The following is a 25,968-nucleotide window of genomic DNA, read 5'->3' on the forward strand; positions in this document are numbered from 1 at the left end:
ATGAGTTTAATAAAATTGTTATGGATATGAAAAATTTAGATATTAAACTCGAGGATGAAGATCAAGCTTTGATTGTATTATGTTCATTGCCTGCCTCATATGAGAATTTTGTGAACTCGATGCTTTATGGGCGTGAACCCATAACTTTGGAGGATGTTAAAACATCTTTGAATTCTGCAGAACTGAGAACAAAATTGAATGGGAATACCAGTGAAGACAAAGTAGATGGTTTACTTGTGAGAGGCAGGACCAAGAGCAGGGATAAAGTTTTCCGAGGGAAATCTGTTGGTCGTTCAAAATCTAGGCCACTTGGAGATAAGATGAACGTTGAGTGCTACTATTGTCACAAGAGAGGACATTACAAATCAGATTGTCTTTCGCTCAAGAGAAAGGATAAGCAGCATGGTCAAAGACAAGATGCGGCGAATGTTGCTAACAAAAATGAGTCTAATGCGTTAGATAGTGTTCTTACGGCATGCTCTGCTATTAGTTTCTCCAACGATGTTGGATAATGGACTCGGGAGCATCATATCACATGTGCCCAAATAGGGAATGGTTCACCACATATGAGCCAATGAATGGTGGATCAATCTTGATGGGAAATGATGCTGTATGCCAAGTTGTGGGTATTGGTATTGTTCGGATTAAGTGCCACGACAAAGCAGTGAGAAACTTGACTGAAGTAAGGCATATACCAAACTTAAAGAGAAACCTTATCTCGTTGAGCAGTTTGGATTCCATTGGGTGTGTGTACTCAGGTGGAGGTGGAGTACTCAAAGTCTCCAAAGGCAATTTGGTTGTGATGAAAGGAAGCAAGGTGAATCACTTGTATCATTTGCAGGGTAGCACAGTTATGGGCCCTTCAATTGGCACATCCAATTCTGTTTCTGATACTGATAGAACGAAATTGTGGCATATGCGTTTGGGCCACATAAGTGAGCATGTCATGACTGTTTTGAGTAAACGTGGTTTACTTTGTGGTGAGCAGACGACCTCACTAGATTTCTGTGAGCACTGTGTTCTTGGCAAGCAATGCAAAGTCAGATTCTGTACGGGTACGCATTCGACAAAGGGCACACTCTACTACATCCATTCCGATTTATGGGGACCAGCACAGGTTCCATCTAAGGGTGGTGCTGTTTACTTTGTGACGTTCATTGACGATTATTCCAAGAAGGTTTGGGTTTATTTTCTGAAAAGAAAAAGTGAAGTGTTTGAAACCTTCAAGAAGTGGAAAGCCCTTGTTGAGAATTAGACAGGGAAGAAGATCAAACGTCTTAGGACCAATAATGGTCTTAAGTTTTGTGGTGGAGATTTCAATGAATTATGTGCAGATGCAGGTATCGTTCGACACCGTACAGTTAGGCACACTCCTTAGCAAAACGGAGTGGCAGAACGTATGAACAGAACTCTATTGGAGAGAGCAAGATGCATGCTCTCTAATGCTGGCATGGAAAAAGATTTTTGGGCCGAAGCTATTAACACGGCTTGTTATCTGATTAATCGTTCTCCTTCAACAACAATAGAATGCAAAACTCCTTTTGAGATGTGGTCAGGTAAGCCTCGTGATTATTCTAATCTAAAGGTTTTTGGATGCCCTGTTTACTATCATGTTAAGGATGGTAAGTTAGAACCTAGAGCAAAGAAATGTATTTTTGTTGGGTATGCTGATGGGGTGAAAGGTTATCGTTTGTGGTGCCAGGAACCTAACTCACCTAAGTTCATTATTAGTAGGGATGTTACTTTTAATGAAATGATTATGCTTGATCAAAGGAATATTGTTGACGAGTCTGCGGGAAAGCATGAGAGTGATATGAATGAGGTGGAGGTTCAGGTGGAGCTTCGAGAAAAGACTTCTCAGAATGATTTGAGCGAGCAAATTGTTACTGTTGATTCAAGTTCAGATGAGGAAGTTTTAGATGAGGTGGAGCAGCCATACTCTATTGCTACTGGCAGAGAAAGGAGGCAGACTCGGCCCACTAAAAAATATGGGTTCTCTGATCTGGTGGCTTATGCTCTTACAACAGTAGAAGATATGGGTATTCAGGAACCTTCTACCTATACTGAAGCTGTTACTTGCACAGAATCAGAGAAATGGGCTGCTACTATGATTGAAGAACTTGAATCACTTCACAAGAACTAGACTTGGGACTTGGTGCCGTTGCCTAAGGGAAAAAGAGCCATTGGGTGTAAATGGGTCTTCAAGAAAAAGGAATGAATTCCAGGTGTTGAAAATGCTAGATGCAAGGCACGACTTGTAGCTAAAGGCTACAATCAGAAGGAGGGAATTGATTATGACGAAGTGTTCTCTCCTGTGGTAAAACACACTTCCATTTGTGTATTTTTTGGCTATAGTTGCTAAATTTGACTTAGAGCTTGAGCAACTTGATGTGAAGACTACTTTTTTGCATGGCGAGCTTGCGGACACTATTTATATGGCCCAGCCCGAGGGCTATTATGTAGAAGGCAAGGAAGATCATGTCTGTAGATTGAAGAAATCCTTATATGGTTTGAAGCAGTCTCCAAGACAATGGTATAAGAGATTCGATAGCTTTATGATAGGAAGTGGTTATCATGGGAGCAACTATGGTAGTTATGTCTACTTCAGGAAGGGTTCAAATGGATCCTTTGTCTATCTTCTCTTATACGTGGATGACATGCTCATTGCTGTAAAGAACATGTTAAATGTGTTGATCTTGAAGAAACGTCTCAGTGAGGAGTTCAAGATGAAAGATTTGGGTCCTGCCAAGAAAATCTTGGGAATGGAGATTCAGAGGGACAGGAAAGCGAGGAAGTTATATCTCTCGCAGAGGAGTTATATTAAGAAGGTACTTGAGAAGTTTGGCGTGCAAAATGCTAAGCCTGTCAAGACACCGTTAGCATCCCATTTTAGACTCTCAGCTCTACATTCAGCTCAATCGGAGGTCGAGGAGGCTACGATGTCTCATGTCCCATACTCTAGTCCAGTTAGTAGCATGATGTATGCTATGGTATCCGACATTGCGTAGGTAGTTAGTGTGGTTAGTAGATATATGGCTCACCTTGGAAAGGTCCATTGGCAGGCAGTGAAATGGATACTTAGATATCTTAAAGGCTCCGCAGAGCTGGGCCTAGTGTTTGATAGAAACAGTTCCAACGGTACCTCGGTTGTGGGATTTGTGGATTCTGATTTTGCAGGTGATCTCGATAAGAGAAGATCTTTGACTGGCTATCTTTTCATACTGTCTGGCTCGGCTATTAGTTGGAGGTCAACCTTACAATCGACAGCTGCTTTGTCTACTACAGAGGCAGAGTATATGGCAGCAGCAGAAGCAATGAAAGAAGCTATTTGGTTAAAGAATTTTATTCAAGAACTTGGGCTCCAGCAGGAAGACAATTCAGTTGTCTTTTGTGACAATCAGAGTGCTATATACTTGATTAAAAATCAAGCATATCATGAGAGGACTAAGCACATCGATACCAAGTACCACTTTATTTGAGAGGCACTTATTGAGAGAAATATGATAGTAAAGAAAATTGGTACTGTTGACAATCCTGCTGATATGTTGACCAAGTCAGTCCTCGCCAACAAGTGAATGAAAGTTCTACATTTGTTTTTGAAGTGGATATGTTCTTTCGTTGCATCCCTTGTTTCTTACACCAAGTTAGCTCACGTAGGCTTAGGGATGTTGGGAGAATATGTTTGGCTTCTTGACTGTTTTTTTTTTTTTTAATTCAAGTCAAGGTGGAGATTTGTTAAATATGTCTTGAATTTTATGTACTCGGTCCGGTTCATCACCCGAACCGACACATATTTTTTTGTGCGGCCCAAAAGTAGAGAAAAAATTGAGATTTAGTTCGTGGCGTGGAGAGTTGGGCCGATAGGCTCAACTCAGAGCAAGCGAACAAATCTCTATAGTAATATGAACAAATCTCTATAGCAGTATGAACAAATCTCTATGGGGTTTGGGGGCAACGCCCCCGAGAATTTTTTTTTTTTTGGCTCTATTTATACTGCGGCTAGAGTTTTTTCGTTTAGATGGAGGATTTTTCTTACGTGAGAGACTTGTGAGCCGTGTGTTTTTGTTCAATCCATAAGACCGACTTCCGTAATCTGTACTCTCTTTGATTATAGTGGAATCTTGTTTTACCTCGTTGGTGGACGTAGATCCGCTTGATCGAATCACGTAAATCCTTGTGTTCTGTGTTTGTTTTTCTCATTTGTTACAACATTAATCGAAAGCGGCTCTCCCACATCACATAAACACTAAGTAATTATTGAAAGTGCTCCTAGATAGGCCCAAAGAATTCGAGTGTGCCATTATCACATGGGCTAAATTTTAGCCAATGGACTAATGGCTGCTACATGCTCGATGAAGCTGGTCTATTGCACATATAACAACACTTCTGTTCTAGAAATGAACTTCTACTTTTTAGTAGAAGTTAATTTTTTTACTTCTGGAGATGAGTAAATTTTTTTTTTTAACTTTTTAAGTGGCTCCAAAACTACTTGTGAAGGAAAATAAAAATATTTCACAAGTTGCGTTTCCAAACGGATTTCTGCTCCAAAAACACTTTTGAAGCAAAAATTTTACTCCAACGGTTGTTGTCATGCGCCCCTTTGGCGCTCTTCTTGTGCATTAAAACTATAACACCGGCGAGTCTCTTTTCGCGGACGTTGTCCGAACGGCATCTTCTCGTTCCTCGACATCACGGACGTTGTCCGAACCTGCATTTGGTCGAAGTGGTGGCGATCCGTCTGGATCGCTGCCCCGTACCTCGTCTTCTTCTCCTTCCCCCCCGGCAAGACACCCTGTTCGCGGATAGCCTCTCGAGGCCTGTACGTGTCGCCTCGGGTCAGGAAGTTCCGCCTCAACATTGAATTTTCTCGACCATCGGATGCCTAATCTCAGTCCGTGGCTTCATTTTGCAGTCGAATGCCGTGTCGAGGATCCTTCTGTCAAAGTGGATATGAGGTCGTGCGAGCCCAGTTCCGCTGCTCCTTTATGGATGCTCTTCGTTGGTGAACCTGCATTTGAGGATATGTAGCTTCCATTTAGTAGGTCACCGATTAGATGATGCATGAGACCTTGAAGGGTAGCCCTGTTCTTGAGTACCTTAGGTTGGAAGAATGCTGCGGTTTGAAGCGAGACCTTGAAGGGTAGCCCTGTTCTTGAGTACCTTAGGTTGGAAGAATGCTGCGGTTTGAAGCGAAACATCAAGCTTACTTTGAGGGAAATTGTGGTCGATCCCTGCTTTTGGTATGCAATTGACAAGGTTTTCCCGTTGGAGATTTCGGGTCCTGTTTCGCTGTCGTTGCGTTTGAGAGGGTCTTTCGGTATGATGAGGCAGATGGTATTGAAGCCTCATCCTTGATTGAAGCTGAGTTGAACTTTTTTTTTTTTTTTTGTTGAGAGGTGAGGATTTCGGAAGGCCAACTGATTGTTCTGTTCAAAATTGGTTCGAGTCTTAGTGCAATTCAGCCTGGTTGAGGGAACTTCTTCAGAAGCCGCAGAACGCGATTATGCTTTTGATTTGTAATCGGGTCATTCGAGGCGAGCAAATTGTTTTCTATTTCATATTTAATCAATTTATGGATAGTTACTGTTTCCTCTTCCCGGAGTTGAGGAAGTTCATCCCAGATTTTATCACACTGGAATCTGGTTTACATCGTTTGCTACTCTGCCTGATGTCTACTGGTGCAAATGGACATTGTGCCTTCAGAATAATTATCAAAAGACCACAGAAAAACCAGGTGGCGTCGGGTCAGTCTATATCCTGCTCCGTTGTGCATCTGCAGAATCATGATTCCAACAGGTCATGATAAATTGTTAATGGAAAGTAGTTGTTTCCCGTTTATCTAAGTACTTAAAAAGAAGTTGTTGACTAGAATGAATGTGTAAACTCTGTCATTTCAAAATTTGAAAGCTTGAGCATCACTCAATTTGTCATTTAGGTGGGAATCGAAAAACGTATCATATCATATGCTTGCTGGGTTTTTGTAATCTGTATTTGGAAAGAAGAGTACATTATCTTATTCCTATTCTTATTTGTTGTCTCTTTATTGTGGGATGTGCTCTGGTCTATCACTTGCAGCAGAGGTTGAAGATGGGCAATTTTTGCTTCCAGGTTGCAAGTCTCTGACTCTCCATGGAAGCGATTTTTTAAAGATGGGATTTTCCTGGTATAGCAAAGCAGCTAGCAATTCACCTAACGTAGAGAAGGTATCAATAAAATGTTGATTCCTTTGACTACATTAGGTGAACTTGCTAGCTCCCGTGTTTCATTGATTCATGTACTTTTGGTAAATCTAAAAATCATCTGGAACTCAAAATCCAAAGAACTCGTCTGTTCTAGAGTGACCAAAATGTGTGGCCCTTCATTTGTCTTCTTTATCTTCAGAAATTGTGGAAGTGAATAGTCTCGAGACAAATGAGGCACTTTTTTGAACTCTTAGTAGCTTCATTATGCCGTGTGGGTTCAGCGAAACATCATAGCTTTTGCTTTCCTAGTCCACGATAAAAGGCATGAGCTAATGCCACCACTAAATGCAAATGGCATTTCATGAATAGCTTTGGGAACAATGAGAAGCCTTCAATTGAGGGGGGGAGATGAAATAGGAGGCATAATTCATCTCTGTTGTACTTCTTTTCGGTTGATATCTTAGCCGGAGAACTAGGAATATTCAGTTTATCATAACAGGGGTGATTGATGTCCATAATGATTATTGTTCATAGTGACTCTTGTTCAATCTTGTAAAATGTCTCAGCACATCGAGTTTCAAAAGAAGTTAGTTTTGCTATCCATTTGCAGATCAAGTGTGACTCAGAATTTCGGAATAGTGATGAGGAGGAATTTTGCCATGAGAATACTAATTTCAATATGATCGAAGTTAATGTTGGTAAAGCTTTTGCTAGGTGGTGCACTAATGCTGGAACAGTTGGTTCTCAAAGCTAGAAGGCATGAATCGAAAGAGAAGCTAGTTGGTTCTCTGCATCCCAAGAGCTTTTAACAATGCTAATTGAGTTTGGAAGGCCCTCAGCAGAACGAGCAAAAAAGCAAGAAGACTTATGCTTCTGGATTTCTATGCTAGAAGTCAATTTGGCGAGGAAATCCGTTTGGTAAAAACCTTACCGAAGTAGAAATTTGTTTGGTAAAAAAATTGACTTTTGAGAGGATTTTTAACTTATAGTAGGATTTTCAACTTTTGGCAAGGTTTTTGGCCAATTTTGAGAAGTAAAAAATTTTTACTTCTCCGCTTTAGAATAACTTTTTTGACCACACCAACCTCTGTCCGTCCGCCCGCCCACCTCCACCGGTCGTGCTTTGCCGGCCGGGTACCACACCGACTACAAGCGGCCCGTCACCCCTACGACGGTCGCCCCGCCGTCGCCCAGCGCCAGCAGCCAAAGATTTTGTTAACAATATTTCAAAAGTAGAAATTTTCAACCATTACCAAACGAATTTCTCCGATCAAGCAATCAATTTGAAGCGAAGTAGAAAAATCAAATTTTGCTTTTGAAGATAAATAAAGAAATCAACTTTTGGTCAGAAGTTGATTTTCTAGTAGAGAAGTGCTACCATGCGTGCCCTTAGTGATCCATTCAAAGTATGGATGAGGATAAACATGGAAACAAATCATGTTCGCCGGTTTTTTTTCTGGTCAAAGTTCGCCGCTTGACTAGAGAATGATTTTCTATGTTCAAGTTTGATATGCATTCATCACAAATTGGAAAGTAAAGAAATTGGCGCGCACAAAGGGATTGGATTTTGGGTGTTGATGGCAAACGACATGGTTGAGTATTTCTATCCGGTCGGGTGTTTTGGAGCTTGGGTGGTGATGGCAAATGGCTCGATTGAGTTCGAGCTTGACCCGTCATCTCGACATTTAACCAGGCGTGAATGTTTTTTCTCGTAAGGTACCGATTCGAGTAATTCATCAGCATTGTTTTTTCTTTAATTCAAAATTAAATGACGATGATCAGATTGTTTCTTCGAAATTACATTTCAATAACTAATTAATCACAGTCGCATCCATGTAATGTCCTTCAGTCTCCATGGGCCCGAAAGGGCAATTTCGGGCGTTACTTGACAAGGCTATATAGTTATAAAGTCCGGCCCGGCCCATTTTCTCAATTTGGTATGGCCCGCCCATCAATCCAATGAGTCCGACTCCGCTCGTGTGCCCAAATCTCTCTCTTCCTTATTTCCTCTCCCGCCTGTTCCTCTCTTCCGCACTTTTTCACCGCGAGTTCTCACTCTCCACAGTGGACCTCCTTCCTCTCTTGCATTTTCCTTGCTCCTCGCAATTTGTTCCAGTCGCTGGTGCTTGCGGAGCTTTCTAGCAATGGAACCCAACGAAGGGTTGCGGCATGTGCTCCCGTTTCAGCTTCGATTCGATTGCTCCGATTCGGTTTCGTGAGGTTTGCTCGATGATTTCCGTTTGGTAGGTGAAGATAGCGGAGTGGAATCCGGAGTAGGATTTTCTGGCGATGGTCATGGAGGACTTGAAGGTGGTGCCTTCATGGCTTCAATTGGCTGGGGCTGTGGAGAATCTCTCCTGGTAATCCAAATGAGAAGGTGACGTCGAAACTAAGGAGTTGGTCTTTTACACAGAAACGAAGAGTCAATGATGGTGATGCGAGTGGAAATCTAGAGATGACTTAGTTGCAAGTAAAGAATTCCAAGCTGGTTTTAGTTGAATTAAGGGATTTCATTTATAGGCGCAGTAGATTCTTATCATCTTCTCGACCAGGTTGTTGCCTTGGGAGATTTTTTTTTCCATTACCTACACGACTGTCATCTACACCGACCGTTAGTGTACTATACTCCTGTATGGCCATCTTGTTGCCCTTCTTTGTGAATTAGTTGAAGTGTCCATGAAATTGCACAACATGATCGGAGGGGATGCCATTTATGCTAGATGGACTAGCTATGTCAGATCCAGAAATGCTTGATGCCCCCTTGGAAGTTCGCAGGTTTAGCCCCTGCAGAATACCATCTAAATGTGATCAGGCATCTAAAAAGATCTTCTTAGATTTCTAATGGTGACGCTCACAATGTAATTGTACTGCTGACCCCTCTTCTTTTACTGATTGAGCTTTCTTTTATCGTCTGAGCGTGCCTTACAAGGAGAGATTTAATGGATACGGAGATATAGACTGTAGGTGGAAAGTTTCTCACATTTTGTATTACTTGAAGTTTAATTTATTTTCTTCTCACTACAGAAGGGCATTTCGTCACATCATTTTGCTGATGGGGAGTTTGACTTTTGAATAGGATATATCTCAAGCTATGATGCGTACTTGTATGACAATCTAGTCAAGAGGGACGGAGGGAGGAATTGGAGAAAGCAAATAGACTTAATCTTTTGGTAATTGAATTTCGTAAGAGCTTAGGATTAGATGTCTAGCCTTGGTAGTTCTTGCTGTCTATTCTCACTGGATTTAGAGAGGAGATTTTTCTCTAGAAAAATCTGAATGCTTCGCTCGTCACATTATCTTCTGGATGTGGAGAATGTTTTGAGTGCGCTATAGTATTTGAGCCAATCCTTGAATGGTTTCTCCATTCTGTCAAGATCCTAAGTTACACTTGTAATCCTCGCCTGAAGTAAGCTTTCGTGCATCCACTCCAACTTGAGGTTCCATAGTTGAACAACTAGATTTATTTTTTGATTCAGATATTGAATTGGAGCCTGCCAACAAGATATGGATTCCCTTGCTTTAGATGACCAACTAGCCCAAAGAAATCCCATATCAAGTGACCGATATCCTTCTCAGTTATTTTGTATACTTATGATGTTTTGCGTCACTTCACAAATTTCGATTAACTTTTTGTCAGTTAATGTGTGTGCTCTTCATTCCTCTTCTTCTGTTGATTTTATTGGGAACAAATTATTCTCTCTCTCTCTTTGTGTTCTTTTTTGTTTATAATGAACTCACTTTCTTTGCACATTTCAATGTGTGTCGTCAAAACTGGCTCTTCTTAATCATTCTCATCTACTCCAGGTAAATGTATAACATCATTATGCTGGCGTCCTGATGGCAAGGTTGTTGTCTTGGGACTTGAAGACGGTACGGTTTTACTGCATGATTTCGAAGTAAGTTTTTTATGTTGTTACTTGAACGTTAGCCTCACTATTTCTCAACTAGAAATTCCTCCTACAACAGTTGTTTATCATCAGAATATGTTCTTTTCTCTAATCTTTATTGGGAGAGATTCTGAATTGCTCAAAATCTGTATGATGCAATGCAAACAGCAAATTTTCTCACCGAACATTCAGCTGCTAATAGAGATGGCAATCCATTTTTTTTGGTCATGTCTGTCAATGTTAAGTTAACAATGGATTGCTAGATAGGTCAATCTGAGTTGGATAAAATTATCAACAATTTTTTTAGAAAACTTGATTTGAACATCTGTTAAATAGGGTAACAAATTACAAGAGATGAATAACCCGTTTGACTAATTAGATTGAATCCAATGGGTCATACAGTATGAATATTTTCATCAATGTCAAACTAGTTCGAAAAGAAACTAGCCGTAAGCTTACAAAACTAGCCGTATAAGCTTACAAAATCTAATTATGCTTGTGGGTGACTCTTAAATGATAGGGTTTGTATGTGCCTCAATTATGCATGTGGGAGGAAAAGTTTGTAAATAACTGGTTATGTTTTTATCAAGCTAATAGCTGCTTTCTCATGAGCAGAATGGCTGAGAACTTGGCTGAGGCTTCTGCCATTCTGTTTCTTTGAGATTTCTAGCAGTATATTACTAATCCTTCACTTCATAGATTAAATTTTGTTGAGAAGAGATTTTGTTTGTACATATGAATGTTATCTTACCAAAGTAGCTGTCTTTATGGAACTATGGATATGCGGTGTGCTGCTTTGGATATGCTAGTGCTTGCGGCAGTTATGCACACTGTGGTATAATCATTTCTAACATGGTATAAATATTAAGTAGAATGGAAAACTGTTAAGAAGCTGGAAGTCCCATATGGCAGCTGTGGTGTGTCTCAACTTGGAGGAGGATGCCCCAGTGAATAGAGTACGCATCTTTGAACTTAAAAGTTGATACGACTTTGTCATCTTTATGACCGATGGAACATATCTTATGGCTCACACTTAGTTATTTTAGTCTGGTTTTCTTAAATACTTTTTTTCCAAACTTAAAGGGTCCCCGAGTAAGAATCTTTACCACCGGATTACTAGAAAGAACGTCAAAGACTTCAATCTCCATAACTCTCAGCAACGATGATGCGACGTGATTTTGAAAGAATAAGATTAGTTGATCAACCAAGAGGAGAAAGTTTGTGGATCAGTCGCAAAGAAGGATCCCTTATACCAACCTAGAAATAATTCCATATTTCCTGTCATCCTCACTTTTAATCGGCTTTTGGGAGGGACGACTAATTCAGCACATAAGTCCCGTCTTCCACACGGGAAATAGTTCTGTATTCCTATCTTGCTGTCATCCTCCTTTTCAATCAGCTATTGGGAGGGATGACTAATTCCGCACGTATTTCCCATCTAGTTAACGAGACCCGCATGAAAAAAAAAATAGAAAAAAAAAAAGAGAGGAAGGTTTCCAGACAACATCACTCTATTAATCGAGAGCTTTGTATACATTGATGTATTCTGAGCACTGTCTGGAAAATATATTGGGTACTCAAGTAATGTCAGACAGGAAATACGGCGTATATTATACACGACTCTACTCATTGCTTGTCAAGTGTGCAACTTGGACCGGACGAATCTCCCTTTTTCTCTCTCTCCCCCCTCTTTTCATCTTCTCCCACAAATTCATGTCACAATCTCGTCCCAAGACTCTCTCTCTCCACTTTTCATCTTGCCAACATGTGGTTGAAATTTTGACAGACCTTATCTATTATCTTTGGATTCTCTTGTGCAATGATATTTCAGCAACGACTCTAAGCGTGGGGTAGCTTGACAAGTTTTTGACTTATTGCTGCCATTATGGTTGCCAACTGGTGCCGAAATTAAATCAAACTTGAAAGCAAAAATCAAGGGCAGAGTCAGAGCAAAGCCGAAATGCATCGTCTCATCTTTGGGCATTCTTTCGTTGAGCTCGCGGCGGTGATCCTTCTCCTGGGGCTAGCGTTCTATTTCCTCAATAAGAAGAAAGCAAGTGTGCATGGAAATACAGAAGATGCTGATACGGGCACATCTGGTTCGTTGACTACACCAAAAAAAACTAATTCCGGTGGATCTAGTTCATCTCCGACAGAAACTAGCAACATTGGATCTAGTTCGTCTCCAGCGACCGATACTTCTGTAGGATCTAGTTCGTCTCCGACAGGAACTAAGTCCATTGCATCTAGCTCATCTCTGACAGAAGCTAACAATGGTGCATCTAGTTCGTTAGCTGCTTCGACTGGAAACTGCTACGAGGTGTTCTTGAGCTTCAGAGGCCCAGATACTCGAAAAGGCTTTACCGATCACCTCTACAATGGGCTCCTCGATGCCGGAATTGACGTTTTCAGAGACGATGATGAGCTCCCCCAAGGCGAGAACATCAGACCAGAGCTTTTGGCAGCTATCACGAACAGTAAAATCCTGATCCCCATTCTCTCCGTGAATTATGGCACAAGCAGTTGGTGCCTGGATGAACTAGTTAAAATAATAGATTGCAAAAATAATAACGGGCAGATAGTTTTGCCTATATTCTATAAAGTGAAACCAGCTGACGTGGGACATCAAATCGGGAGTTTTGGAGAAGCATTTCATAAGCGTGAGAGTCGTTTGCTTGAGAGGCGTTTCGACCCGACGATTCTGAAGAAATGGAAGCAAGCACTCCTTGAAGTCAGCACCTTGAAAGGATACGAAGCCGCGGGGTAAATTTCTCACCAAGACATTCTCTCCTTTCTTTTAATATGTGTGGGTGTTTACTGGTTATTCTCTTTCTCAGTTTTTTGATTTAATGTTATTGACCAATCTAATTATAGATTTTATTATCATGATCCCGTTCGCTTGAATAATAAGATTTTTTTAATGTACTTTTAATCGTATATCGAAAGATTTTGTAACATTGCGCCAATTTTTTTCTTCTTTATAGTGTACTCTACATTGATCTTCATCACAAATTTTCTAATTACATATTTGTTTGAGATTTATAGTACATATTATTGGTGATTTATATTTAAAGCTCATAACATCATAATATACCGTGCATAGTGATTGTCAAAGCCTTAATTCTTTTTTTTTTTGGTAAGGGTCAAAGCCTTAATTCTTTGTCTTGCCAAGTTACATTTATTAAATCATTAATGTCGTTGATTAGTTGCTATTAAATTTATTCTCAGAATAAATGTTTCATTTGTTATATATGATGATTGTAAATATGAGAAAAGAAAAAAACGATTATTTTTATTATATGTTTGTTTGAATAATTTTCAATGCATTTTCCTATCTTCAACAAGTAATTTCTATCTCATGCACCTGCATATATTGAAGCAGTGTTCTTATTTTTGGTAATAATTATTCTTCTACTTCCTTATAAACTGAATCATAGAACATAGATACTCAAAAATAAAATAAAATAAAGTATAACCTATTATCATCTCTAGAGGAATGAAAACTCATAAGAGCACCAATCTAGAAGGATACTAAATTCAAAACACGAGCAGAAACTTGCAAGTGCGTAGAATTGTGCAAATGAGGAGAAATCCCTTCAATGACACAATATGGCACTCTAAATGACTTTTCGGATTGGTATTACGGGACCTGAAATCATCTTGCATCAAAAGTTATGACTTGTTTATTGATTGATGGCTAATTCTCGATAGCTGGCTCATTGGATTTTCGCTTATTCGGACGCTCTACAAAATTTTCAAAATCACATCCACATCCCTAATATGTTTAATAAACAAGAAGTTAAAAATTCGGTTCAAACCCTTAATATATACAATATCCAACATTCGTACGCGGTATCCTCAAGTCTCTTATGGCTTAATAAATTATGTCGAAGTAACAGTGGAATGGGGCACGCCATGTAAAGCAACCACCAGCTTTTCCCACTTTAATTTTAGCATATATGATAATATATGGTGACATGACAAAATCAATTGCCTAAGTTTTCCAATCTATCCCTAGATTTATTTATTATTGTGTTCTCCATAGGTAAACAATATAAATTATTGTTGCCCCATATTTGAACTTGTCATATTTGACGGGTATGAAGCGAAGTTGGTGAACTCGGTTGTCCGAAAAGTGTTGAGCGAACTGAAGAAAAAGTTTGAGTTGGTTGTTTCTGAGAATTTGGTCGGAATTGATAGTCATGTGAAGAATGTTTTGGAATTTGTGGAGAACAAATCTCATGCCACCCTATTTGTTGGCATCCATGGAATGGGAGGCATTGGTAAGACTACTCTTGCTAAAGCCATCTACAACAAGCTCTCCAATCAATTTGAGCATCGTAGCTTCATTGCTGATATAAGGGAATCATGGAAGCGTAATGGCATACATTACTTACAGAATCAATTAATCTATGATATATTGAAGCGAGAAAATGAAGTTCGTAATGATGATGAAGGGACTAAGTTCATCTCCTCCAAGTTTAAAGGTAAAAGGGTCCTCATTCTTCTTGATGATGTGGACAATATTATTCAGTTGAAGTGTTTGGTTGGTAATCGTGATTGGTTTTCTTCGGGAAGTAGGATCATTATTACTACCAGAAATGAGAGGATTCTTGAAGAAGTTGGGGTGGACTACACCTACGACCATAAGGAAATGGATAAAGATCAATCTTTGCTCCTATTTAGCAAACATGCATTTCGAAAGGACTCTCCTCCAAGGGAACTTAAGGACCTTACTTGTGAAGTTGTATCCAAAACTGGAGGACTTCCTTTGTCCCTTGTGGTTTTAGGTTCATTATTGTGCGGAAAAAAGTTAGCATTCTGGAGAGGTACAATAGAAAAGTTAATAAAAGTGCCTCCTAAGGAAGTGCGAGAGAAGTTAAGGATAAGTTATGAAGCATTAGACTATGAACAAAAACAAATATTTTTGGATATTGCTTGCTTTTTCATTGGCACTGACGGAAGAATTGCATCCTATATGTGGGAAGCTTGTCGGTTCTTCCCTGAGGAGGGAATTGAAGTATTGAGAATCATGTCATTAATAAAAATTGGAGATGATCATGAGTTTCGAATGCATGATCAACTGAGAGATCTTGGTAGGGAAATAGTTCGTGAGGAAAACCAGCGGGAGCCTCGGAATCGTAGCAGGCTATGGGATTTCGAGGAAGTCCAAAAAGTGCTAAAGGAAAATAAGGTAAGGGTTTGGTTTCTTTTGCTCACTTAGTCCATGTTCTACTGTTAGAGTAATGTTGGTCCACTACTTAGTGCTTGCTCTAGTGAATAGAGAACCTTCGACTATTATTGCCCTCGAATGTTTCATTGGTGAAATTAGAAAGTACGGAGGTTACTCTCTTAGTAAGTATTGTAGTGTTATCTGAGATTTTCCTTAAAGTGAATATTACGAAAGTATCTCCAAGAATGAGATGCTTTCAATTTTTCTAGATAAATTATAGAGGTATTCAATTTTGGAAAGACCTTAAATTTCTATAATTGCTTCATTTACTTTTTTGACACATGCAATAAATAAATTAACTATGCTACTGTAAACCATAACTACTTACAATATATAAAGTATAAACCATAGAATTTTAATCTCTAGATGTTAAAATTTATATAATAGGATTAACGATGCCCACATTTCTCATGAAATTGTAGTCATTATCGCATAATGGAGAATGGAAGGGATACTTATTTTGTGTAATATTGCATTAGGAATTGCATTTACCAATATTAATAGGACAAGGACTCATTTATAACTTACGATAATAAATTAGGAACAGAAATTTCTTATATATAATATGTGTACATATATAACATCAACGTATTTTATGCAATGACCATTAAAAAGAGAAATGTTTTTCTTTTTCGTAGTAAAAAATCCAAGACATAAATAATCAAATTCTATTTTTGTCGTAGATGCCGAAGACTAGGCTTTAATGGTCAAGTACAAAAGTTTGGGCTTATTTTCGGCATTTGGCCAAACTCTAGCTATCGATTTTTGGTGGTGAAAAATGTTACACACCACACAAAGAAATCTTGGAGATAGAGAAAGGTGTCTTGATATTTTGAGAGGGAAGTTTATGTGGGAAATGACTAATCTTAGTAGATAACTTCTGTTGAAGATCTCTTCCTTTTTTTTTTTTTAATAGTTACTCTTTCTTGGATTCCTTTTAAGTGTTGAGATCTAATTCTTTCCCAAATTATCAGGGGAAAGTGTCCAAAAAGTTTTAAACCTATTGCATTGGTGTCAATTTAGTCCTAAACTTTTTTTTTGTACCAATTCAGTCCAAAACCTTTTACATTGAAGTCAATTCAATCCTAAATCTTTTATTAGTTCCATTTGAGTCCTAAACCTTTTGGATTGATGCCAATTCAGTCCTAAGATTTTTTTGTATTTGTACAAATCGAGTCAATCTCGTCAATTTTGACCCAAAATTGCTAATGTGGACGTCAATTGTCCTACGTGGCATAGCCGACGCTAACGCGGACTTTTTTTTAAATGTTACTTATTATTTTTAATAATTGTCACTAATTTTTAATAATTTTTTTAAAATTATTTAAAATATTAAAAATAATATTAAAAAATATCCACGTCAACGATAGACGTCCACGTCTACGATTTTCGACTAAAATTGACCGAATTGACTCAATTTGTACAAATGCAAAACATCTTAGGACTAAATTGGCACCAATCCAAAAGGTTTAGGACTTATTTGGCACTAATAAAAATTTTAGGGCTGAATTGGTACCGATGTAAAATGTTTAGGACTGAATTGGCGCAAAAAAAAAAATCTAGGACTGAATTGGCACCAATGCAATAGGTTTATGACTTTTTTGACACTTTTCCCCAAATTATCATGTCGTCCGCCTATGAGTATCCATGAAATCTTGTACAACATTGTGACTTACAACAACCAAATTTCTGGTTTGGAGAAATCCATGTATATGTGAATATATATATATATATATATATATATATATATTTTTTGGTGTGAATGCTTACTACGCATTTGGTTCTCGGGGATAGGATAACTATTCTATTTTCAATCTATTCAAGAGGAAGCAATTATTCCTTCTTTTTCGTTCAGAAATGGGTTAGAAATTACTATTCTCTCGCAAATCAGGAATAGTTATTTCTGGGGGGCCAAGGAAAAGCTATTCCATATATGGTTGTAGCCAAAAATAGCTTCAGCTTTTACATTTCAAAAATGCTTTGCACTTTCAACAATTAATTTTTTTCTATGTACGTCAAAGTTATTAGGGTCTATTTATTATATCTGTTATACTTGAGTAACTCAGTTATTTATGATTATGATTATATCAAATTTTAATCCATAGTTAAACTAAGATTTATGATAAAATGTTTAGTTTTAGAGATTTATAATATAACTGAGAAGTTATATATGGTTTTGAATATATCAAATTGTAATCCATAGTTAAACTAAGATTTATGATAAAATAATACGTTGTAGAGTATATTAATAGAGCTAAAAGTATTGTCTTAGCTATTTATAAGTTGAAAATAATTAATTAACAATATTTCAAGTTACTATTAGGAAAATAATAAATGCATAATATCTTAATATAACTACTATCACAATATTCAGTTTCTTGTAATTAGTTATCACTCCAATGGGAAATAAGACTACATGTTAGTTTTTGTATTAATAGCGTAAGTAGCACAGTACAGTAATATATAAGAAATTAATATAAAAATTGCAGAAAAGTTATATTTCTAGTACAGTAGATTTTGAAAGATTTTATTCTGTATGTGCCATTACATCATAGTTCTTTTTAAGATCCGAATGCTTATGGCCGAATTTCAAAATGGAAGTTGACATCCTTCACTTTGTTAGCGTTAATAAATATTAAATACTGCTTATTGTCGTAAAAAGAGAATCATATCTTCACATTAGTAGTCTTTTGAACACATTAATGCACGTCAATAGCAATATGAACAAAATTGTAGTACACCACTTTAGTTGGATATAGTACTGATGAACATTGGTTCTTGCTTATAGGGAACAGAAAAGATTGAGGCGATTATTCTGAGTGAAGGCAGCTCAAAAGTCTCCGGCAAAACAGCTGAGCGAAATGGCGACATTTACACAGACAAACAATTCAAGAATTTGACAAGTCTAAGATTCCTTCACATTAAGAGGGCACATCTCAGTGGAGATTTTAAGGACTCAATTGAGGGGTTAAGATGGCTTCGATGGCAAAAATGTCCCATGAATTTTGAAGTAAACAATTTCCATGTTAAGGAATTAGTTGTACTCGAACTGTCAAAAAGCGAGATAAATGAGAAATGGAAAGGATGGAGTTCTTTCACGGTAAGAACAAGTCTTTTTTTCCCTCCTTTTATGCTTTCTTTTGAATCATAATTGCTCTAGACTAATCCCTTGAGCATCATTTTTTTTAACCAGGTGGCAAAGAAGCTCAAGTTTCTCGACCTTACAAGTTGTCTGTCCTTGGAAAACACGCACTTCCTCTCAGCTTTTAAGAATTTAGAGGTTCTGATCCTCAATAGTTGTTGGGGACTGCAGCAAATTGACTCTTCAATTGGAGACATGAAGGCCCTCCTTCGCTTGGAGTTGAACGGCTGTGACAACCTCATGGAGATTCCTGCAGAAATCGGTAAATTAAAAGCACTGGAGCAACTCCTTCTAGAAGATACTCAAAAACTTTCTGCATTACCGGACAGCATAGATTCTTTGCAGAATCTGGAAACTCTAAATATTTCTGGCAGTGGCATAAAAGAATTACCCAACGGTATTGGGAGGCTGAGAAAGCTCCGACATTTAGATGCTTCAAGGTGCAATAAACTGGAAGGGGTAATGCTAGAAAGTATAGGGTCTTTGCAGAATCTAGAAATTCTCAATGTTTCTGAAACCAGCATGAAAGAATTACCCATAGGTATTGGGAGGCTGAGAAAGCTCCGAGAGTTACATGCTTCAAGTTGCAGAAATCTGAAAGGGGAAATGTCAGAAAGCATGTGCAATCTTTCATCCCTACAACGCCTTGATTTTCTTGGCTGTATGGAGCTCCAATCGCTGCCAGACCTTCCTTCCAATTTAACATATTTGGGTGTCACCTGTCAAAGTCGCAAATTGCCTTCACTTTCCCACCTAACCCATCTCAAGGAACTACAATTGAGTGAATGCAAATTTCTCGAGTGCATCCAAGAGCTTCCATCAGCACTATTAAAGAATTCAGAATGCTCCCAATGGACAGATGTTGAACAATCAGAATTATCGCAATCCCTAAACACTCCCTTCAAGTTGGAAATCTTGGAAGTCCGTCACTGTGAATCTATTGAAACACTGGACGTTTCACAGTTTATCCATCTAAGGACATTCTACGCTGGATATTGCAAGAATCTACTTGAGGTTCGAAGTCGTAACAAATTGAAATATTTGGAAAGCTTGACTATCGCACGCTGTGATTCAATTGAACGGTTGGACCTTCCGAATTTCGAGAGCATGAAGATACTGGATGCTCGTGACTGTGATAACTTAGTCGAAATTCAAGGTCTCGATAGGTTGGAGTTCTTGGAAAGCCTGCATATCGCATGTTGCACTTCAATTGAAAGGCTAGACCTTCCAAAATCCGGGAAGTTGAAGAAATTAGAAGCTGGAGGCTGCGAAAACTTAGCTGAAATTCAAGGCCTCAATAGGTTGAACTTTTTGGAAATGCTAAATATCGAAGGGTGCACTTCAATTGAAAGGCTAGACCTTCCAAAATCAGGGAGGCTGAAGAAATTAGAAGCTGGACGTTGCAAAAACTTAGCTGAAATTCAAGGCCTCGACAGGTTGGAGTGTTTGGACATGCTAAATATCAAAGGATGCACTTCAATTGAAAAGCTAAACCTTCCAAAATCCAGGTGGCTGAAGAAATTAGAAGCTGGAAGCTGCGAAAATTTGGCTGAAATTCAAGGCCTCGATATGTTGGAGTTTTTGGAAAGGCTAAATATCGAAGGGTGCACTTCAATCGAAATGCTAAACCTTCCGAACTCCGGGAGGCTGGAGAAATTAGAAGCTGGAGGCTGCGAAAACTTAGCTGAAATTCAAGGCCTTGATATGTTGGAGTTTCTGGAAATACTAAATATCGATGGGTGCACTTCAATTGAAAGGCTAGACCTTCCAAAATCTGGCAGGCTGAAGAAATTAGAAGCTGGAGGCTGCGATAACTTAGCTGAAATTCGAGGTCTCGATAGGTTGAAGTTTTTGGAAATACTAAACATCGAAAGGTGCAATTCAATTGAAAGGACAAACCTTCCAAAATCCGGGAGGCTAAAGAAATTAGAAGCGGGAGGCTGCGAAAGTTTGGCGGAAATTCAAGGCCTTGATATGTTGGAGTTTTTAGAAATGCTAAAAATCGAAGGGTGCACTTCAATTAAAAGGCTAGACCTTCCAAATTCTGGGAGGATGAAGAAATTAGAAGCTGGAGGCTGCGGAAACTTGACTGAAATTCATGACCTTGCTAGGTTGGAGTTTTTGGAAATGCTAATTATCGAAGGATGCACTTCAATTGAAAGGTTAGACCTTCCAAAATCCGGGAGGCTGGAGAAATTAAGAGCTGGAGGCTGCGAAAACTTAGCTGAAATGCAAGGCCTCGATAGGTTGGAGTTTTTGGTAATGCTAAATATCGAAGGCTGTACTTCAATTGAAAGACTAGACCTTCCAAAATCTGGGAGGCTGAAGAAATTAGAAGCTGGTGGCTGCAGAAACTTAACTGAAATTCAAGACCTCGCTGGGTTGGATTGTTTGGAAATGCTAAATATCGAAGGGTGCACTTCAATCGAAAGGCTAGACCTTCCAAAATCCGGGAGGTTGCAGAAATTAGAAGCTGGAGGTTGCGATAACTTAGCTGAAATTCAAGGCCTTGATAGGTTGGAGTTTTTGGAAATGCTAAATATCGAAGGGTGCACTTCAATTGAAAGGCTAGACCTTCCAAAATCCGGTAGGCTGAAGAAATTAGAAGCTAGAGTTTGCAAAAACTTAGTTGAAATTCAAGGCCTCGATAGGTTAAAGTTTTTGGAAATGCTAAATATCGAAAGGTGCGCTTCAATTGTATGGCTAGACCTTTCAAAATCCTGGAGGCTAAAGAATTTAGGAGCTGGAGACTGCAAAAACTTAGCTGAAATTCAAGGCCTCAATAGGTTGAAGTTTTTGGAAATGCTAAACATCAAAGGGTGCACTTCAATTGAAAGGCTAGACCTTCCAAAATCCGGGAGACTGAAGAAATTAGAAGCTGGAAACTGCGAAAACTTAGCTGAAATTCATGGTCTCGATAGGCTGGAGTTCTTGGAAAGCCTGAATATCGCTAGGTGCACTTCAATTAAAAGGCTGCTCCTTCCAAAATCCGGGAGTCTGAAGACATTATATGCTGGTTCATGCAAGGAATTAGCCGAAATTCAAGGCCTCGATGGGTTGGAGTTTTTGGAAGTGCTATGTATCGAAGGATGCACGTCTGTTGAAAGGCTAGAACTTCCAAAATCCGGCAGGTTGAAGATATTAGAAGCTGGAGGCTGCGAAAACTTAGCTGAAATTCGAGGCCTTGATAGGTTGGAGTTTTTGGAACAACTGAGTATCATTGGATGCAAGTCACTTAAAACAATTCCAGAATTATCTGGGACACGGATTTATCAAAATTAAGAGAAGAAGCCCTTTGCATATCAAGGAACAGTTCTAACAAAGGTACATAAAGCAGGTATTTAAACTTTGCTCGTTTGAGATCTACCGCCCAATTTTGATTTGTATTTCCTGTAATGATCCTGTCATTATATTTCCTGGTTGAGAGTGTCGTCATTTTTTCTTACTTGAATTCAAGGAATCTGGGGAGATGTTCATGGAAGTTAATATGTGCTTTGGCAAAATGATTCTGATTATCATGCCATTAACAGAAATAGATGAAAAGGCTTTCTAAGCGCATCATTTTCCATTGGTCTTCGGGTAAGATCCTTCATCCTATGCAGAAAAATAAAGACTCTCGACGTTTGATTGATTCTGGAATGCTGGAAGTACTGAATAAAAACTGATGTATACAACATTTGATAGCACGACAAAAGTCATTGTATAGGTCGAGAAATGCTAAATGAAGGACCCTATATGGGGTCCTTCTTATGTGAGGTTTTAGTTTGCTCTGCGCTCACCATGCGGCTCATCACTGCGTGTTTCAGGTACACTTGAGAATGAATTTACCATGCAAAAGGAGTATGTTGAGAGGAAATCCCTTAGTATGCTTACGCTACTGACTTGGGACAAATTTTGTCCAGCAGTATGGTACACTTCACATTTTCAGACGGTCTGCATTAGCTAATAAAAGTAATCACATCGGTCTAGAAATGCTAAATGCAAGAACAGGCCCTTCTCCTAGTGGTGTGGTCATGAATGAACTAGCAAACAGGCCATAAGCGAAAACATCGTTGAATTGGAGGTTGGTGCCTTAGGGGATTTTTTCCCTAAGTTAACTGAGAGTCATCTAGACCAATATGAAGTGTACCATACTGCTGTATTTCCATCTTGTTTCCCTTCTGGGTATACAATTTAAAGTGTCCATGAAAATTAAGAACTTGAATTGAAGGGGATGTCATCTATGCTAGATGGACTAGCCATGTCAGATGCAGAAATGCTTGATGCCCACATGGAGTTGGTAGGTTTAGGCCCTGCATAATAACGTCTCGATGCTGTCAGGCATCTATATAATTTTCCTTAGATTTCTATTGCCGACTCTCACAATGTAATGCACTTCTGGCTCCTCTTCTTCCTCTTTTTTACTGATCGAGGGATCCCTACAAGGAGATATTTAATGTATACTAGATTGTAGAGTATAGGCTGGAAAGTTTCTCACTTCTTGTACTACTAGAGTTAATTTATCTTGTTCTGATTACGGAGCAGCATTTTGTCGCATCATTTTAATTAATCAAGTTCGCAGGTGGGAGTTTAACTTACTTGTTAATAGGATATCTCAAGCAATGCTCCATACTTGTATGACAATCTGGTCGAGAGGGATGGAGTTACAAATTGGAGAAAGCGCAGAGACTAGGAGTGTAGGGGGAGCTGCATCCAAGTATGTTAAGTTGTTATATGAGTTTTATCTCTTGGTAATTCAAATTCGCAAGAGTTTAGGATTAGATGCCTAGATTTGCCAGTTCTTGCTATTTATTCCCACCTAAAAAATTTAGAGAGGAGGCATTTTTTCTCCAGAAACATCTGAATGCTTACGCAGCATATTGTCTTCTGGATTTGGAGAACATGTTGATTGCACTATAGTAATTGAGCCAACCCTGGAATGGTTTCTGTTGAGATCCTAAGTTGTAGGTACTAGCACACTTGTGATCCTTGCCTGAAGTAAGCTTTCATGGATCCACTTTACCTCGAGGTTCCAAAGCGGAACGACAAGGTTCATTTTTGGATTGAGATAAGATTGGAGACTGCCAAAAAGATATAGATTCCCAACACTTTAGATTACCTACTAGCCAAACAAATCCCATATTGAGTGACCTATATCCCCCTCAGTTATCTTGTACTGTTATGACGCTTTGCCTCACTTCACAAATTTTGATTAACATTTTCTGGTTACTGTGAAGAAATTATTCAGTTTCTCTCTCTCTCTCTCTCTCTCTCTCTCTCTCTCGTTTTTTTGGTTGTCTTATCGACCCACTTTCCCTTGCACATTCATTGTGTATGATTCGTCAATACTGGCTTCTCATAATTATTCTAATCTACTCCAGGTAAATGTATCACATCATTATGCTGGTGCGTCCTGATGGCAAGATTGTTGTCTTGGGCCTTGAAGAGATGCAGTTTCACTGCATGATGTAGAAGTAAGTTTTCCATGCTATTGCTGTAATGTTACCCTCATTACTTCTCAACAAGAAATTCCTCCTGCAAGAATCCTTTATCATCAGAATGTGTTCTCCTCTGATCTCCCTTGTGGAATATTCTGAATTGCTCAAAAGCTGCATGATGCAATGCAAATAGCAAGCTTGCTGAATGAACATTAAGTTAAGATGTTTCTGAAATCCTTAAAGTCTAGCCAACTGGTTTGATATAACGGCCGATGAATCGGACGGTTGTATTTTAGGTCAGTACAATAGCTTATTCCCGTATGGAGGGTCGGTTGGAGTCTTTATTCAGAGAGAGTATTTTGTGATTCAGGTTTGAAACTTCATGCTAAAGTGGAAGCAATTCGATGCTTGCCTGCTAAATTTTTCAGGGTTGATAAAGAACTTAAGAGGTTCTTGCTATGGGAAGCTGCTGTCAGAGTTGGCTTGGAACGGGTATATCCCCTGCGGCTTTCCGGTCCAGATTCAAAGGCTTTTGTCGGAATTGGCTTAAATTCCAACACGTTGTTCGTGAGATCGAGAGCTAGGAGTTGATCAGTTCTGTTCATCAAAGACCTTTCTCTCGTTTCTCCAATCGTGGTTGGGATTTCTTGCTTCATTTGGAGTAATTCCATTTTCGCAGTAATGAAGTATTGTCGTATTATTGACATTGAGCCTCTAATGTGTAACTAGAGAAGAACCTTTGTATATCTAGTGAAAGTTTTTTAGTGGTCTGTGATTTTTTTTCCCGCATTGTTTTTTTCACTTAAAAATCTTGGTGTTGTTGCCTTGTCTCTTTAACATTTCAGCATTATATTTGCTTATTTTAAGGTTGTATTGCTGGAATATACTGCTATTGTTGCTGGGGTTAACTCTATTTTGGTCAGTTTAGTTTTGGGGACGAAATTTATTCTTGATTGGGTTAGTTCTTGGTGAATTGTTGCATGGTTCTCCCCAACAAGATTGTCGTTGGAACTAGAGTTGAAATTGTTCTTGGAGAGAAACTGTGCTTCTGTTTCGGATATTGAAGCTCGCTTAATGTAGCTTTAACTTTGTAACAAAGAGCCAGCTTTCACAAAAGGAAAAATGACACAAATTATCCATAAACTTTAATCCAATATACAATATCGTCCTCGAATTTTTAATTTGTTCAGTGTGATATTTGAATTATTAGTAAATATTCAATCTAGTCCCTAGGCTATACAAAAATGTTCAAGGTTATTCTTCTTAATTCAAGTCTAATGAAATCCACTGATGTTGCTTCCAATCCTTTAAATTTGAACGATGAACCAAAAAAAAAAAAGATAGTTACCCAAGCAATATATACGTGAGTATTCACCTCTACATATGATAATCGACTTCAAAATATAATAATCTATGTCATCAAATAGCAGCTTCTTATTTTTGAAAAGACTATTGCCATTGCATGAAGTCTGACTAATCATTTTTATATGTCCGACTCACTATATAATAATCAAGGTCATCATATAATGTCTGATTTGTCGTTTGAGCAAATGAAAGAACTAAATTAAACATTTACCAGCAGGTCAGGGGCAATACTAAACTTGTTAAAAATTCAAAAATTATTTGTGTTATTTTTTCCTCGTGAACCATGCAATATTGGAACAACTAGCAATTTAGCTCTCGAAGACGAATGTCCGATAGTTTGTCTTGTTCCATGTGAAGCAGTCCTTGTGGAATCGATGATTGCATTGGATAACCAATTAAATTTTAGGGAGATTCACGTACTCCTTCAATGCCCTCCCTCATCATATTATTTCTCCCACCGCGTGCAAGGGATTGCCTTAACTGGGAAATCGAGTTTTGATCAATTTGATAACGAGAGCACAATTTGATAACCGACGCACAATAAATGTGGCCATTGTGCTTGCAACTCTTGGAAGTAGACCCAACACTTTGGTAACCCGGCCCGTCTGAAATCACATGCGTTTCGCCATGATGGACGAGCCCCGGCAACAAGTTCAGGTCCGGCATATAGCCCGATTCGGCCAGAATCAGCCTGCCCATCTGTCAAATGAGTCCACCTCCACTCCTCTCTTCCTTATTTTCT

At 38.7% G+C, this 25,968-nt stretch overlaps 2 protein-coding genes across 2 annotated transcripts in view; both read left to right on the top strand.

The window, feature by feature from the left end:
• Positions 1-18,162, top strand: part of LOC125314370 (disease resistance protein L6-like) — a 59,950-nt gene extending 41,788 nt beyond the window's left edge. Inside the window, exons 2-3 of the mRNA XM_048276504.1 lie at positions 12,014-12,832; positions 18,091-18,162. Coding sequence (XP_048132461.1) covers positions 12,030-12,832; positions 18,091-18,121 — 834 coding nt within the window. The 5' untranslated portion in view covers positions 12,014-12,029 and the 3' untranslated portion in view covers positions 18,122-18,162. The remainder of the gene's footprint in view (positions 1-12,013; positions 12,833-18,090) is intronic.
• Positions 18,163-18,194: 32 nt separating this feature from the next.
• Positions 18,195-21,726, top strand: LOC125314000 (putative adenylate cyclase regulatory protein). Its single transcript, XM_048275460.1, has 6 exons — positions 18,195-18,402; positions 18,496-18,841; positions 18,986-20,285; positions 20,556-20,900; positions 21,036-21,263; positions 21,366-21,726. The coding sequence occupies exons 1-6, from the start codon at positions 18,301-18,303 to the stop codon at positions 21,724-21,726; spliced, it is 2,682 nt and encodes an 893-aa protein (XP_048131417.1). The 5' UTR covers positions 18,195-18,300.
• The last annotated feature ends 4,242 nt before the right edge of the window (positions 21,727-25,968 follow it).

Source organism: Rhodamnia argentea, chromosome 3 (assembly GCF_020921035.1).
Source record: "Rhodamnia argentea isolate NSW1041297 chromosome 3, ASM2092103v1, whole genome shotgun sequence".
Lineage (NCBI taxonomy): Eukaryota > Viridiplantae > Streptophyta > Magnoliopsida > Myrtales > Myrtaceae > Rhodamnia > Rhodamnia argentea.

Excerpts from the sequence above, each read along its gene's own strand:
- LOC125314000 (XM_048275460.1), top strand. The coding sequence starts at position 18,301 with ATGAATTTTGAAGTAAACAATTTCCATGTTAAGGAATTAGTTGTACTC. Across the intron at positions 20,286-20,555 it reads GAAATTCGAGGTCTCGATAG|GTTGGAGTTTTTGGAAATGC; the intron begins GTTGAAGTTTTT and ends TGACCTTGCTAG. Across the intron at positions 20,901-21,035 it reads GACCTTCCAAAATCCGGGAG|GCTGAAGAAATTAGAAGCTA; the intron begins GTTGCAGAAATT and ends AAAATCCGGTAG.